General features: G+C 31.9%; 1 protein-coding gene across 1 annotated transcript in view; it reads right to left on the reverse strand.

Moving 5' to 3' along the window:
- Positions 1-247: 247 nt before the first annotated feature.
- LOC130049243 (slit homolog 2 protein-like) overlaps positions 248-20428 on the reverse strand; it is a 126702-nt gene continuing 106521 nt past the window's right edge. The window contains exon 3 of the mRNA XM_056146617.1: positions 248-341. Within this exon, the coding sequence (XP_056002592.1) occupies positions 266-341 (76 nt within the window). The 3' untranslated portion in view covers positions 248-265. The remainder of the gene's footprint in view (positions 342-20428) is intronic.

A 20428-nucleotide genomic window follows, 5' to 3' on the forward strand; every position in this document is an offset into this window, starting at 1 on the left:
ATTGAAATTTCCAAAACTCTTTAAAATACATTGAAAAGAATTTCCTAGGAAGCAAACATGAATGACTACATGTTTAATTATTGGTAGGTGTCAATATGGTTATTAAGATTCATAGACTGTGATTGCAAACTGACATTGACTTGATAGTGCATGCGTGTGATAAAGGCTCAAATGCATTCTTTGGATGTATTATTGTATTACGTATCAATTTTAGACGATCATCCCGTGATGTTGTTTTTTTTTCAAATTTACAAGAAAAATACACTTACAGTTGTTCTAAATTGACGAGACTGGAGAATACTCTCTGTGGTATTTCTGTTATTTGATTGTCATGTAGCCACCTGAAAGAAAAATAAATGTATATAGTTAGTCAGTGCTGTCTCTGATATAACATTGATATCGCAGAAAAATGTTATCTACGTTTTTAAATAAAAAGTTTTTTTTGACAATGAGTATCACGATTCATAGCCATTACACTACTTCTTCACAATATGAGCTTAAAAACATAGTGGAATTGATTTGCTGGTACTTTCAAGATAGTCAAGTGATTCTAATTCAGAGAAGTACCATAGTATGATTCAATGGAAATGTGTTTTGTTAAGAAATAAATGAAACAAATGGTCTAACGATTTAATACAGCAAATCATAATTTTCACAAATATTTTCTTTGTTATTTTGGTATAAAAGACATTGATAATATGTACGGTTCTACTCTAACATCAACACTGCGGTATGGTGAACATGATTTCTGAAAGTCTATAGATAAATAGATAGATAGAGAGAGAGATAGATAGATTTTGTATTGCTTATAGCAGTTATGAGATTGATCATTGTTCGTTAACTTCAATTTAAACTATATTTTATTGACAATGTGAATGGGATCGGGCAACAGGCATAGCCTATTCAAGCCCTCTCCCTAAAGTTCGTTATCTTCGCCTTTCATATATATATATATATATATATATATATATACCCGAAAGTTGTCACATAATGGCAAATCGTCTGTATGGACACTTAGTGGCAAACGCATGTTTTCGTCGGGAAAAGGCAAGTTTAAAGTGATAGTTAGCGTGGATATAGGAAGGAAAGAGGAATATAAAGAAATATTTTTTAATTTTAAGAAAAAAAGAATTTGTATAGAAAATTTATTGAACATATATAAGATTTTTTGCCACTAAGTGACATGAGATTTTTACTAGATATTTGCCCTCAAATCTTTGTGTCACTTCGTGGCAAACTAAGGGGGAAAACCTCGTCGTTCTTGTTTTCAACTTACTTTTGAGGGGGGTGGGTGTGGGGGGGGGGGGGGGGGTGGCGGGTGTTATAGTTGGTGATAATGATGTTTCTAAAGACATACTTGTTACATTCTTTAACAAAAATAGTGTTTTTAAAAATATTTTTGAAAATTAATTTAATTATATTATGTATGAAATATTTGCATATTGGCCAGTGCTGAGTGCAGTGGCGTAGCTATTGTGTTATGTGTTCACAAATATTCTCGTTAAATTTTTATTACATATTACGAAAAATAGGGGGGGGGGGGCGCGACCGCCTCCCAGACCTCCTGCTTACAACTATTTCAAATCTAGCCACGCCACTGGAGTGCTCATGTTTATCGATAGCTATGGTGTATCGAGAAATCCTCAGAAAGTATATAAATATACTCAAATAATCTTAACTTCTAGTCAAACATTTTAACCCAACAGAAAATCACATAAAATGAGCGGTGTTTGCACCAGTATCGTATGTGTCTTGCTATATAATCATTAATGATATTATTATTTCAAAGGATATTCGCCTTGTCAAATTTGTAACAGTATAGCTTTTATTTCCTGCTTGATGATTTTCAGTGTTATACCTGCTCAATTCATAATAAGCTTGAACATTTAAAAGACAGAAACATGTTTTTTCTCAGTCCGTGGTGTTGTTTGCTAAAAATACTTCAAAACAAATGCACGTCATTTCCTGAGATAATGTGGGTCAGGCTTCTTGATCTGGTGCGGATCAAGCTGCGCGTTAAAGGTACTGAGATATTGAAATTTTCATTAGCCTTGCGGACTGAATAGCTCATTGTTTTCAGATGTATTAATTGATTAATTATGAATTTATTTATTTTATTTGCTTGTTTTTATTTATGCATGTAAAACTTATACCGTACCAATTTTGATGCACCAGATGCGCACCAGATGTATCTTTTTCCATTCGCTTAAATCATTTTTATTAGGTTTAGGCCTAGATCATCTTTTATTTTTTTTTTTAAAAAAAACAGACTGACAGGGTACAAGTGTACCTAAGTCATCAGTATATTTCATCGTGTTTTTTTTTTCATCATAGGATCTTTTAAAGTATTCCAACCAGAGTATTTCGGAAGCATGTTTACAGATCGACATCCAAATTCAAATGATTTATTTGAACACGGACAAAATAAAACCAGTATGACTTTACCTTTGCATGCACATGATTTTACTCACAAAAACACCGAAGTGTTAGAATTTAAGAACATTACTAACAAAAGCTATTTCAACAAGTACTCGACTATGAAAAATTTACTCGATGATCGGTATGACCGAGCGATAGTTGAGTACTCGTTGACATCCCTAATTTTAATATTTAATCTTAAGAATTAGACACATCTCCATGCAAACTAAGTTTTATCATTAATTGTAAAACAGTCATCCCAAGGTGTCCTGAAACTCCTATGAATGATCTCAAATAAGCTTTCATAGAAAAAAAAATTATCCCCATGAAAACAGACATAGAGTTTTTAAAAAATTGTAAATGAAAAGAGGAATAATTTTTTTGAAATGGGCTAATTTTTGTTAGTTGGTCTTAGTTACATGTAAAGGCAAACACACATTTTTGTTTTTGATTTAGGCTAAAGCATGATCAATAAAATATATCACATATACATACTTGTATTATATATACTAAGAAACTATCTTTGTTACATGTAAAGCTACCATTATCAGCGAAGAAAACTAAATAGTAGGCGGAAAATTAAAGGCTATATTAACTTAGATGTTGAAACCTATGGATCGGCGACATGACTTTAAAAGATCACCCATTTACCAAAATTGAAAAATACACGATAAAACTGGTTATTTTTTAGCCGGCTCGCGAAGCGAGATGCTCCTTGCTGTCAACGGCGTGCGGATTTATCGCGGCTCACAAACTTTCTGTTTATTCTTACACCGACAGCAACTAAATCCCGTGCACAAAAATCTTCAAACAAATTTCATTTGCTTTTTTGAACAACATCATTAAGTTTTGAAGACATATCATACATATATGTTGACATTCTTATAACAATGTAATTCAAATGAGTCCCCTCAATACGTTGAAAGAAACTAAACATAGTGCGCATGAATACACGGTGTAAGCAAATTAAATCAATATATAAGTGTCACAGGTGATTTTACTTTTTTATATTAAACATGCGAAGTACGTGTGTATAGATATATCAACTACAAAACTAGATTCGTAAACATGAGACAAATAACTTGTAAGTAAATATTTTATAGTAAAGAAAGTAATATCTCGCTTTCTTAGGTTGGAAAACCTTAGTAAATATTTGAAAATGGTATTGGTCTATTACGACCGATCATACTCCCCGTCGAGGCCTCTTCGAACGTGTGTCAAAGCTTAAACCATGTGACTATTTCTGCGGGAATCTACCGGGGTGAGACGAGGAACGCACAATCAGTTTGTTATGTTTTTCGCTTTAGGCTATTCTACAGTCAGATATAGATAATCACATTTACCATATTTTGCCGAATATATTTCATACACATCCTCTTTTGGGGCCTGTAAATTGTGGAAACACCATTGTTCGTGTGTACAATCGCATTTAACTTCACGAGAAATAATGCAGGTTCTCAAAAAGGCATGCGCATGCACTAGAATTTGTATACAGTGCAGCAAATTTGTTTTTTTTTTTTTAAGAAAACGGCAATCTTGTCCTTATGCACACTACATAGCAGTATTTTCGGGGAAATAATGTTAATTTCAGCAAAGCACGAGAGTGTGTAGCAATAAAGTTTTAACAGACTGGACATTTTCTTTGTTTAAAGTTCATATGAATTTAATCGCCGATGCGAGCGTTCAATGTTTTGTAATCAAAACATCACCCAAGCTTCAAAAAATGACGCACCAAGGTGCGAAATAACGACCCCCTAAATATATCAATAATCAAAGCCAGTAATTTAATTGGTACTAAATTAAGAATTCAAACATAACCCTCCACAATTTCGTCGCATTTAGATGGGTAAGTACATCAGTCGTTTACTGCAAAAGCAAAGTTTAAACTCAAAAGTAATCGCATATTACCAGATCCATGAAAAACGTGCAACATGCAGAAATCTGACAAAATCAAGCGACAAAGGACGTGTGCACAAAACATGTGCTAGTCACAGTATCATAATATCATGGCAGTTTTAAAAATTGCATGATGATAAATTTTAATTGGCTTTGTCATAATAATTATTTACAGGGTGTAAGCTAATTTAAAAAAAAAGAAACAATTTCACGCTTTTAGATAGGTAAACAACGCGGCGAAAAATCAAGTGCACATTGCATTGACTAAAACGAGTCAAACACCTTTAGTGGTTTGTAGTATGTGTCCCTTCTCATAAAAAAAATAAAAAGTGTGTATCATAATTTGGTTAAATACAAGTGTAAATTAATAAGCATGATGCATTATTCCGATTGTAATTTTTTCTAGAATTATGGAAGCCCATTAATGTCATTGTAATACTCGGTATTTATGGGTTTTTTTTCAGAAGAACGGAAACCCATTTCAGTCATATTTCTAAATTCATGTGACTGTATATGAGATTCTATAAGCAATTATTTATGCCCCCTTTCAAATAAGAAAAGAGGGATTGCTTTGCACTTTTCGGTTGGCAGACCATACAGTACACCACACGAGTTTTATGCGTGTTCCACGCAATGCGGTGGAACAAATTTGCCCCAAACACGGTGGACCTTTAAAATTGTTGGCACCTTTGAAGTCCTATTTTTCCGCGCGAGCTAGACATTGAAGTCCACGGAGGATCTCCGTGGATGTCACCTGTACCTCCGTCAATGCCACCGTGTACCTCCGTGTGATAAAACAAAGAAATAATTTCCGAAATATTCACCCAAAAAACCTTTTCGCTTGGCCAGCATGCATGCCCCCACCCCATTATTTATTTAGAAATTAGCTATCAATCATTCAATTCTTGTAATTGTTGTTTAATGATACGTTGGTGTTTTCGGTACATATCCCTATGTAGACTTCCATGCAGACATTCACATGTACATGTATATAGCTGACCTTAATCACATATTCCTAATTACAATGAAAACTTTACATAAAAATAAACCATTGCTTATGGTACACATTTCTTTGAACTGCTATTTATCAAATTGAAATTACTGGCATGTGATTGTCGTTGTTCATGACCCTTCTTTTATTTGGCGAAATTGTGCTGCACGTGCCGTGAAACAATGTACCGACGAGTGGTAGGAATAACACATGTTTATTGGATATGGATTTCCTTATGTACTCAACTGTGAAGCAATGTGAGCAAAGAATCAAATTTTCATCACCTAAACAAATAAATATTAAAAATATCTTTACTTTTAAACAAACCTTTAGAAAAATTCGTACTTTAAGAAAATAAGAAAAGAAAATGTGCTCCCCTACCTATAATACCCATACATGTATTATTTATTAAATGTATATATAAAAGCTTTTTGTCTTTATATTTTTGTATACCATTGCATAATGATGATGAGATCCAATAAATTGAATTAAGCACATGTAGTCTTGAAATATCACAAAGTATACAGTTGACAACGATTGAAATAAAAATGCAGACGTTTTCTCGTTTATTCAGTAACTCAATAACTAATTGCGCGTCTTCTGAATGAAAGTTGTAAAACAAACGTACTAGGTTTTGGTCAGTTATAACATAATACAGGGGTAAAATTCATCTAATCTCCGCTAGCAGTGGGTTTTGAGTCAACTGTACCTTCGTGGACGAATACTCTCGGCTAGCGAAGATGAAAAAAAAAAAGCCCGCTTGCATTAACATGTATTATGAAGGTGAAATCGAAAAATTATCCAGTAAATCCAATGGTGTTGCAGTATATATAGCATGTATTTATTTTATTTTTGACTGGGAGGGAGATAGACAACTAAGCACGTAACATCGTTCTAGAAGAAGGGGGGGGGGGGGTCATTCATTAGTCCTAACCCGGACCAGCCGAAAAATTTAACATGTAAAGAAAACAAAATGGGAAATTAAAAAAAATATATCAAAATGAAAGGGGATGAATAATTAATCAGAAAGAAATTATACTTTCAAGATTTATACTGAACGTATTAAACTTCCCGTATCTGCATACATTCATGAATATTATAATCAATGATTACCACTTGAATTCTCTCTCTCTCTCTCTCTCTCTCTCTCTCTCTCTCTCTCTCTCTCTCTCTCTTGCTTTCATTATCTAATGCATCTAAAGATTAAATTAAAGATTTTAATAATCGATAGCGTATATGAATAAAAGCAAATAATCATTAAGTCATTTCTGCTTATATTGATATTAGTTTTTTTTTTCCATAAACTAGTTGCATTTGACACCGAGGATTTACATCCTTAAATATTAATTACATGCACATAGAATCGGAGAGAGTGTACTTTGAAAACTTGAAAGTTAAGGATTTAGCCGTGTAGCTTATAGCGACCTACCCACTGCATGATTTAAGAAATTGAAGTCGGAAGGGGAAATTGAGACAGTTTCACACTACTACTCCCCCCCCCCCCCCCCACCACCACCACCACCACACACACACATGGTCCCAATTTAAGGTTTTCGTAATCGGACAATTTAAGCACCATTTTTGTTGTTATTTTATTGCTTGTCAAGAAATTTACACAACTTAACCGACAACATTCCCCTTCTGATACATTGAAAAATATAAGTAATGTTAGCACGGGGCTCCATAAAGTTCAATCTGCAGTTTGGTCATACTTCGTCATTCAATAACTTATTTAAAATGAAAAAAAATGTTTGTCGGGTTAGCGGTACTATGATGTATGACTATAACAATGACCTGTGTATAACTTGTACATTCCATGCAAATTCGAAGGGGTTTTCGCCTCAGTAGAACAATGGGGGTCAGCTAATCCGTGTATTTGAAAGCGGTAAGTGTGAAATATATTGGGTGGGCGCAAGATACCTGTGATCTTAGACTAGATCTGATATCGCGCCGACCCAATACATTTCACACTTTTCATGAATAGTCGAAACCCAGACTAGCTAACTGTAATTTAGTTATACTGTGACAAAGACCCTAGGAATTTGCATGGTATATACTTATCATACAAAAATCATTGCATTATCCAGACACTCCCGATGAACATTTTTTTTATGAAAACCTCTATCAAAGTACATCGAACATAAGTCTCGGTCAAATGTAATTAACTCGGGATTTTAAAAATGAATCATTCGATGGTTTGTATTTTTGCTTCTATTAATTACGTAATAAATTAATTCCAATTTGTTAATCATCGACAATGCTATAATTTCTATATTGGATCAAGTTATATTTGTCAAGATGCATATCGACACAATATGATGGAAGTAATTATGTTAAACAGCGCATTTGTCAGAGAGAGAGAGAGAGAGAGAGAGAGAGAGAGAGAGAGAGAGAGAGAGAGAGCACATCAGTAATTATTAAATATCCCTATCACATGTTGTACATGTATGTTTTTCATTTACTGAATATACTAATTCGCATTCAAAACAGGAATTGCCTGCAAGTATACATTATTTAAACATAGAATTTAAGAATATTTTAATGAAGAAAGAAGAGTAAAAGAAAAAAATTCAAAAGCAGGTTTTCTTAAAAACATAATATATAGTGTTTGGTATCGTTGGAATTGGCTCAAAATACTGAAAAAGAATATAAGTATCATGGGGGGAAATATTGACATTTTTTTCTTTTCTTAAAATTCCACCCTCATCTTGATTATTTGGCCTGCGGCACATTTTCCCATCTCCCGCAAGGCGCCCGTGGCCAGAACAAAGCTCTTAGCAGCTGTGTGTATTCACAAATAACACACACCGTGGAACACAGTGTATCTCCATGGATTTTCCACCGTGGTCTTTCCACGGTGGGGTGTATAAAACTCGTGTCGTGTACTGTATGTTCACTCAATATCTTGGGAACCATTCACTTGATCGTTATGATATTTCAAATGTTGGTTGGTTATGAGTAGAAGAGGACCCCTATTGATTTTTAGGTCAAAAGGTAAAGAGTGAGTCCATTCTGGACATAGGAATATACTGTCCGTTCAATGTCTTGAGGACCCTTTGCTTGACAGACATCAAACTTGGTTCACGGGTACATCAAAAGGCGCTATATAAAACCAATTATTATTATTATTACATGCCTGCTTTTGAGATTAAAAAGTGTTTCAAACAATTATTATTGATGTTTAATGCAAATAAAAATTACAACCAAACAAAATAAACCACTCAAACAATACAACTACACACAATAAACTACTCAGACAATACAACTATACACAATAAATCACTCAGACAATACAGCTACACACAATAAACAGTACTCAGACAACACAACTACACACAATAAACAGTACTCAGACAACACAACTACACACAATAAACAGTACTCAGACAATACAGCTACACACAATAAACAGTACTCAGACAACACAACTAATCACAATAAACAGTACTCAGATAATAGAACTACACACAATAAACAGTACTCAGACAATACAACTAGACACAATAAACAGTACTCAGACAATACAACTACACACAATAACAATACTGCAGACAATGCAACTGTACTTAATAAACTGTATTCAGACAATACAACTACACACAATAAACAACACTCAGACAATGCAACTGTACACAATAAACAGTACTGAGATAATACAACTACACACAATAAACAATACTCAGACAATGCAACTACACGCCATAAACAGTACTCAGGCAATACAACTACACACAATAAACATTACTCCGAAAATACAACTACACACAATAAACAGTACTCAGACAATACACCTACAGACAATAAACAGTACTCGTAAAATACAACTGCACATAATAAACTACTCAGACAATACAAGTACACATAAAAAAAACTACTCAGACAGTACACCTATATAGAATAAACAGTACTCAGACAATGCAATTACAACGAATGTACTGTATTCAGACAATACAACTATACACAATAAACAGTACTCACACAATATAGCTATACACAATAAACAATACTCAGACAATACAACTATACGCAATAAACAATACTCAGACAATACAACTATACACAATGAACAGTACTCAGACAACACAGCTACAGACAATAAACAGTACTCCGACAATACAACTACACACAATAACAATACTCAGACAATACAGCTACACACAATAAACAGTACTCAGACAACACAACTAATCACAATAAACAGTACTCAGACAATACAACTACACACAATATCAATACTCAGACAATGCAACTACACACAATAAACTACTGAGACAATACAACTGTACTTAATAAACTGTATTCAGACCATACAATTACACACAATAAACAACACTCAGGCAATACAACTGTACACAATAAAAAGTACTGAGATAATACAACTATACACAATAAACTACTCAGACACTACAACTATACACAATAAACAGTACTCAGATAATACAACTACACACAATAAACAGTACTCCGACAATACACCTACAGACAATAAACAGTACTCGGAAAATACAACTACACACAATAACAATACTCAGACAATGCAACTACACACAATAAACTACTCAGACAATACAAGTACACACAAAAAACTACCCAGACAGTACGCCTATATAGAATAAACAGTACTCAGACAATGCAATTACAACGAATAAACTGTACTCAGACAATACAACTATACGCAATAAACAGTATGTGGACAATACAACTACACACAATAACAATACCCAGACAATGCAACTACACACAATAACAGTACTCACACAATACAGCTATACACAATAAACAATATTCAGACAATACAACTATACGCAATAAACAGTACTTAAACTATACAACTTCACACAATAAATCGTACTCAGAAAATGCAACTATACACAATAAACAATACTCAAACAATACAACTATACACAATGAACAGTACTCAGACAACACTGCTACAGACAATAAACAGTACTCCGACAATACAACTACACACAATAAACTACTCAGACAACACAACTGTACACAATAAATGGTACTCACACCATACAACTAAACACAATAAGCAGTATTCAGACAATATAACTATGCACAATAAACTACTCAGACAACACAACTATACATAATAAACGGTACTCGGACAGTATAACCAGATATAATAAACAGTACGTCGACAATATAATTACAGCTAATAAACAATACTCAGACAATACAACTACACACAATAAACATTACTCAGAGAATACAATCGTACTCATGAAACTGTACTCAGACAATGCAACTATACAGAATAAACAGTACTCTGAAAATACAACTACAGACAGTAATAGTTCTCACACAATACAACTATACACAATAAACTGTGCCCAAACAATATAATTACACACAATAAACAGTACTCAAAGAATACAAATGTACAGAGTAAACAGTACTCAGACAATACAACTACTCAAAATTAAAAGTACTCAGACAATACAACAACATACAATAAAGAATACTCAGACAACACAACTATACACAATAACTAGTACTCAAACAATATAACTACACATAATAAACAGTACTCAGACAATAGAAGTGAACTCAAACAATACAACTACAGACAATAAACAATACTCCGACAATACAACTACAGACAATAAACAATACTCAGACAATACAACTACACACAATAAACTACCGAGACAACACAACTTAACACAATAAACGGTACTCGGATAATACAACTAGATATGATTAACAGTACTAAGACAATACAATTACAACTAATAAATAGTACTCAGACAATACAACTATATATTAAAAACAGTATTCAGACAATACAACAATACAATACTCAGACAATACAATTATACACAATAAAGAGTAGTCACACAATTCATCTACACACAATAAACAGTACTCAGATAATACAATCATACTCATGAAACTGTACTCAGACAATATAACTATACACAATAAACAGTACTCAGATAATACAATCATACTCATGAAACTGTACTCAGACAATATAACTATACACAATAAACAGTACTCAGAAAATACAACTACCGACAACAATAGTACTCACACAATAAACCTATACACAATTAACATAACTCAGATAATACAAGTATACACACTACACAGTACTCAGGCAATACAACTATACACAATAAAGGGTACTCAAACAAAATAACTACACACAATAAACAGTACTCAGACAATACAAGTGCATAAAGTAATCAGTACTCAGACAGTACAACTACACAGAATAAACAGTACTCAGAAAATACAAGTCCACAAAGTAATCAGTACTCAGACAATACAACTACACAGAATAAAAATTACTCAGAAAACACAGCTACTAACAATAAACAATGCTTAGACAATACGACTACACACAATAAACAATATACATACAATACAACTATACATTATAAACAGTACTCAGACAATACACCTATACACAATAAACAGCACTCATACAATACAACTATACACAATAACAGTACTCAGATTATACAACTACAGACAATAGATATTACTCGAACAATACAACTATACACGATAAACAGCACTTAGACACTACACCTATACACAGTAAACAGTACTCAGACAATACAACTACACACAATAAACAGTATGTAGACAATACAACTACACACAATAAATAGGCCTCAAACAAGACAACTGTACAAAATAAACAATACTCAGACAATACAACTATACACAATATACAGTACTCAGACAAATCAACTATACACAATAAACAGTACTCTGAAAATACAACTACAGAAAATAATAGTTCTCACACAATATAACTATACACAATAAACAGTACTCAAAGAATACAAATGCACAGAGTAAACAGTATTCAGACAATACAACTACTCAAAATTAAAAGTACTCAGACAACACAACAACATACAATAAACAATACTCAGACAACACAACTATACACAATAACTAGTACTCAAACAATATAACTACACACAATAAACAGTACTTAGACAATACAACTACACACAATAACAGTACTCAGATTATACAACTACATACAATAGATATTACTCGAACAATACAACTATACACGATAAACAGCACTTAGACACTACACCTATACACAGTAAAACAATACTCAGACAATACAAATATAAAAAATAAACAGCACTCGCACAATACAACTACACACTATAAACAGTACTCATACACTAAAACTAAAAACAATAAACATTACTCAGACACTACACCTATTTACAATAAACAGCACTCAGACAATACAACTATACACAATAAACTGTAATCTGACAATACAACTGTACACAATAAGCAATACTCAGACAATACAACTATACACAATAAACAATACTCAGACAATACAACTCTGCAAAATAAACAACACTCAGAAAAAACAACTATACACAATGAACAATACTCAGATATACAACTACACACAATAAACAGTACTCTAATATTACAACTACACACAATAAATAATACTCAGACAATACAACTATACCCAATAATAAGTACTCAGACAATATAACTACACACAATAAACAGTATTCAGAAAACACAACTACACACAATAAAAAGTACTCAAAAAATGCAACTCAGACAATAATAATACTCACACAATACAACTATACACAATAAACAGTACTCAGACAATACAAATACACAAAATAGACAGTACTTAGAGATTACAATCATAGTCATGAAACTGTGCTCAGAAAATGCAAGTATAAAAAATAAACAGTGCTCAGAAAATACAACTACAAAAAATAATAGTAGTCAGTCAATTCAAATACACACAATTAACTACTCAGACAACACAATTATACACCATAAACAATACTCACACAGTACAACAAGATATAATAAACAGTACTCAGACAACAAAACTATACATTTTAACCAGTATTCAGACAATACAACTATACAATAAACATTACTCAGACAATACAACGACACACAATAAACAGTACTCATAGAATACAATCATATTCATGAAACTGTACTCAGACAATAAAACTATACACAATAAACAGTACTCAAACAATATAACTACACACAATAATCAGTACTCAGACAACACAAGTGCACACAGTAAACAGTACTCAGACAATACAACTGCACACAGTAAACAGTAGTCAGAAAACACAACTACACACAATAAGCAATACAAAGACAATACAACTAGACATAAAAAACAATACTCATACAATAAAATTATGCACGGTCAACTTTATTCAGACAATACAATAATATACAATAAACAGTACTCAGAAAATTAACTACAGGCAATAAACATTACTCAGACAATACAACTAAACACAATAAGAAGTACTCAGAAAATACAACTATACTTAAAAACTTTATTCAGACAATACAATAACATACAATAAACAGTACTCCGACAATAGAAGTACACACAATAAACTACTTAGACAAAACAACTTTACACAATAAACGGTACTCAGACAGTACAACTAAATATAATAAACAGTATTCAGACAATACAATTACAACTAATCGATAGTACTTAGACAATACAACTATAAATTATAAACAGTATTCATGCAATACAATACAATAAACAATACTCAGACAAAACAACTATACACAATAAAGAGTAGTCACACAATACAACTATACACAATAAACAGTAATCAGATAATACAAGAATACACAATACACAGTACTCAGCCATTACAACTTTACACAATAAGGAGTACTCAAACAATATAACTACACACAGTAAACAGTACTCATACAATACAAGTGCACACAGTAATCAGTACTCAGACAATGCACCTATACACAATAAACAATACTCAGACAATACAACTTTACACAATAAACAGTACTCAAACAATATAACTACATACAATAAACAGTACTCTGACAATAGAAGTGCACACAGTAAACAGTACTCAGACAATACAACTACACACAAAAAACAATACTGATACAATACAACTATACACAGTCAACTTTATTTAGACAATACAATAATATACAATAAAGAGTACTCAGAAAATACAACTACAGGCAATAAAAGTACTCAGAGAATACAACTAAACACAATAAGCAGTACTCAGAACATACAATTACAGACAATAAACTACTCAGACAACACAACTTTACACAATAAACGATACTCAGACAGTACAACTAGATATGATAAACAGTACTCAGACAATACAATTACAACTAAAAATAGTACTCAGACAATACAATTATACATTATAAACAGTATTCAGACAAAACAAAAATACAATAAACAATACTCAGACAATACAACTATACACATTAAAAAGTAGTCACACAATACAACTACACACAATAAACAGTACTCAGATAATACAATTATACTCGGGAAACTGTATTCACACAATACAACTATACACAATAAACAGGACTCAGAAAATACAAGTTCACACAGTAATCAGTACTCAGACAATGAAACGATACACAATAAACAGTACTCAGACAATACAACTGTACAAAATAAACAATACTCAGAGAATACAACTATACACAATAAACAGTACTCAGACAATACAACTGTACAAAATAAACAACACTTAGACAATACAACTATACGCAATAAACAGTACTAAGACAATACAACTATACAAAATAAACAACATTCAGACATTACTACTATACACAATAAACAGTACTCAGACAATACAACTACACACAATAAACAGTATTCACACAATAAAACTACACACAATAAACAGTACTCAAACAATAAAACTGTACACAATAAACAGTACTCAGACACCACACCTATACACAATAAACAGCACTGAGACAATACAATTATACACAATAAACAGTACTCAGACAATACAACTACACACAATAAACATTACTCAGACAATACAACTACACACAATAAATAGTACCCAGATTATGCAACTACAGACAAAAAATACTACTCAGACAATACAAGTATTCACAATAAACAGTACTCAGACACTACACCTTTACACAATAAACATTGTACTCAGATAATACAACTACACATATTAAACAATTCTCAGATAATAAAACTATACACAATAAACAATAAACAATACTTAAACAATACAACTACACACAATAAACAGTACTCAAACAATAAAACTGTACACAATAAACAGTACTCAGACAATACAACTATACAAAATATACAGTACTCAGACAAATCAACTATACACAATAAACAACACTCAGACAATACAACTATACACAATAAAGAATACTCAGAAAATACAACTCCCTAGTTTTAACCTTGTACAAAAGAATTAAATGTATATATTTTTATTCCTAACTTGTTTCCATACAGGTAAAGTTAATGATGTTCACCAGGTCTAAATTCACTTTTAATACCAGTTGCGAGTTAGTTTGGGCGTAGCAGGCAAGACTTACACAGAGCTACACACTCAGTGTTTTGTATATTGAAAACTTCACTTACTAATTTCTCTTATAAACCAGATTGTCGTCGCTTCACTTCTGAGGTAAGTTTATCTTTATTCAATATATTTAGTAAATACCGTAATGCTTTGCAAACAGCTTTGCCATTTTCTCTTATCCTACAACTTTATAGTAAAAGTAATCTGAAGTTTGCATATTGTACATGTAATATTGTTTCACACGTCATAATGTACCAGTAGTGAGTATATTGTATCAAAGTAATTAGTAAATATGGGTAGAACTTTATGCTCATAGAGTAGTAGTTAAGTTACATATGCGTAACGTTTTGTATGTGTAGTACCGTGTACAGTGTATCTACGTTGTATAGCAAAATATGTGATGTATCAAAATTAGTACCGTATAAGTTTTACATACAGAAGTAGTGGTAAAATGTAAAACCACAGTATTAACGTTATAGTGGATTTATCAAATGTACAGTATGAAGTTTACGTAAATAGTAAACTGTTGCGTAACGATACAGTATGTATTCTTGTAGTGACATTTATATTATAGGTCCAAGGTACAAGTAGACCAAATACAGGAAATATTGCCATTCACACGTTATACCTCTGCCCACCAAAGATTGGGAAGAAGAGCATACGTGGAAGCAGAAATCAACTTTAATTATTTAATGAACTACATGTAGTTAACAATAATGTAATAAGTAAATGTGGAGAAATATATATATATATATATATATATATATTGTAAAGTGTTGTGCAGTGTGTTATTTCTTATATATTTATTTGGACAAGAACTCGGTTAATCTGTGACAACAACTACACACAATAAAGAGTACTCAGAGAATACAATCATACTCAGGAAACTGTACTCAGATAATACATCTATACAAAATAAACAGTACTCAGACAATACAACTAGACACAATAAACAATACTCAGACAATACAACTACACACAATAAACAGTACTCAGACAATACAACTACACACAATAAACAGTACTCAGAAAATACAACTATACACATTAAACAGTACTCTGACATTGCAACTATACACAATAAACAGTACTAAGACAATACAACTACAAACAATAAATAGTACTCAGACAATACAACTATACACAATAAACAGTACTCGAACAATACAATCATACACAGGAAACTGTACTCGGACAATACAACTATACATAATAAAAAGTACTCAAACAATACAACTACACACAATAAACAGTACTCAGAAGATACAACTATACACAATAAACAGTACTCAGACATTACAACTACACACAATAAACAGTACTCAGACAATACAACTACACACAATAAATAGTACTCAAACAATACAACTACACACAATAAACAGAACTCAGACATTACAATTATACACAATAAACAATAATCAGACAATATACCTATATACAATAAACAGTATTCAGACAATACAACTATACACAATAAACAGTTCTCATACAATACACCTATACACCATAAACAGTACTCAGAAAATACAACTACACACAATAAACAGTACACAGACAATACAACTACACACAATAAACAGTACTCACACAATATAGCTATACACAATAAACAACACTCAGACAATACAACTACACAGAATAAACAGTACTCAGACAATACAACTATACACAATAAACAACACTCAGACAATACAACTATACACAATAAACAACACTCAGACAATACAACTATACACCATAAACAGTACTTAGAAAATACAACTACACACAATAAACAATACACAGACAATACAACTACGCAGAATAAACAGTATTCAGATTATACAACTACAGACAATAAATAGTACTCAGGCAATACAACTATACACAATAAACAGTATTCAGACAGCACACGTATACACAATCAACAGTATTCAGACAATACAACTTCACACATTAAACAATGCTCAGACAATACAACTATACACATTAAACAGTACTCAGACATTACAACTACACACGATAAACAGTACTCAAAGAATACAACTGTACAATATAAACAATACTCCGACAATACAACTATACACAAGAAACAAGATTCAGAGAATACAACTACACACAATAAACAGTACTCTGACAATACAACTACACACAATAAACAATACTCAGACAATACACCTAAACACAATAAGAAATACTCAGACAATACAACTACACAGAATAAACAGTACTCAGATAATACAACTACAGACAATGACCAGGACTCAAAAAATGCAGCTACAGACAATAATAGTACTCACAGAATACAACTATACACAATAAACAACTTAGACAATACAACTATACTTAATAAACTTTATTCAGACAATACAATAACATACAATACACAGTACTCAGTCTATACAACTACACACAATTAACAGTACTCTGACAATACAACTCCACACAATAAACAGTACTGACCAATACAACTATACACAATAAACAATACTCAGACAATACAGCTATACATAATAAACAATACTCAGACAATACAACTACACACAATAAACTACTCAGACAATACAACTACACACAATAAACTACTCAGACAATACAACTACACACAATAAACAGTACTCAGACAATACAACTACACACAATAAACAGTACACTGACAATACAACTACACAAAATAAACAATACTCAGATAATACAACCATACAAGATAAACAATAATCAGGTAATACAATTATACCCAATAATAAGTACTAAGACAATACAGCGAAACACAATAAACAATACTCAGACAATACAACTGAACACAATAAACAGTACTCGGACAATACAGCTACACACAATAAACAGTAATCAGAAAATGCAAATACAGACAATAATAGTAATCACAGAATACAAATATACACAATACACAGTACTCAGACAATACAACAATAAAAAATAAACAGTACTCAGACAATACAACTACACAAATGAACAGTACTCAGAGAATACAATAATAGTCATGAAACTGTACTCAGACAATGCAACTATATAAAATAAACGGTGCTGAGAAATTACAACTACAGACAATAAAAGGTATCACACAAAACAATTATCCACAATAAAAAGTACTCAGATAATACAACTATACATGTACACAAAAAACAGTACTCAGATAAAACATCTATACACTATAAACAATACTCAGACAATACATCTATACATGATAAGCAATACTCACACAATACAACTACACACAATCAACAGTACTCATACAATAAAACTATAAACAATTAAAACTACTCAGACACTACACCTATACACAATAAACAACACTCAGACAATACAACTATACACAAATAAAGAGTACTCAGACAATACAACTACACACAATAAACAGCTCACAGACAAAACAACTACACACAATAAACAGTACTCAGATTATACAACTACAGACAATAAATAGTACTCAGACAATACAACTATACACAATAAACAATACTCAGAAAATACAACTAGACACAATAAACAACTCAGACAAAACAATACTTAATAAATTTATTCAGAAAATACAATAACATACACTAAACAGTACTCAGACAATACAACTATACTTAATAAACAGTACTCAGACAATGCAACTACCCACAGTAAAGAGTACTCAGAAAATACAACAAAACAAAATAAACAGTACTAAGACAATACAACTATACACAATAAACAATACTCAGAAAATACAACTAGACACAATAAACAGTACTCAGACATTACAACTACAAACACAATAAACAGTACTCAGACAATACAACTATACTTAATAAACTTTATTCAGACAATACAATAACATACAATAAAGAGTACTCCGACAATACAACTATACACAATAAACTGTACCTAAACAATACAACTACACGTGATAAACAATACTCAGATAATACAACTACACACAATAAACTACTCAGACAACACAACTACACACAATAAACAGTACTAATACAATACAACTACACACAATAAACAGTACTCAGATAATACCACTACACAAAATAAACAATACTCAAACAATACACCTATACACAATAAACAGTACTCATACAATACAACTATACACAATAAACAGTACTCAGAGAATACACTTATACACAATAAAGAACACTCAGACAATACAACTAGACACAATAAAGAGTACGCAGATAAAACAACTACACACAATACACAGTACTCAGATTATACAACAACAGACAATAAATAGTACTCTGACAATACAACTATACACAATAAACCGTATTCAGACACTACACCTATACAAAATCAACAGCATTCAGACAATACAACTACAAACATTAAACAATAGTCAGACAATACAGCTACACGCAATAAACAATACTCAGACATTACAACTACACACAATAAATAGTACGCAGAAAATACAACTATATACAATAAACATTATTCAGACATTACAATTACAACGAATATACAGTACTCAGAAAATACAACTTGACATACTAAATAGTATTCAGACAATATAACTATCCACAATATACAGTATTCAGAAATTACAACTACAGACAATAATACCACTCACGCAATACAATTATAGACAATAAAGTGTCCAGACAATACAACTATACACACTATACAGTACTAAGACAATACAACTATACACAATAAATAATACTAAGACAATACAACATTCCACAATAAACAGTACTCACACAATACAACTATACACAATAAACAATACTCAGAAAATACAACTAGACACAATAAACAAGTAAGAGAAAACAACCAT

This window comes from Ostrea edulis, chromosome 8 (assembly GCF_947568905.1).
Source record: "Ostrea edulis chromosome 8, xbOstEdul1.1, whole genome shotgun sequence".
In the NCBI taxonomy this organism is placed as follows: Eukaryota; Metazoa; Mollusca; class Bivalvia; order Ostreida; family Ostreidae; genus Ostrea; species Ostrea edulis.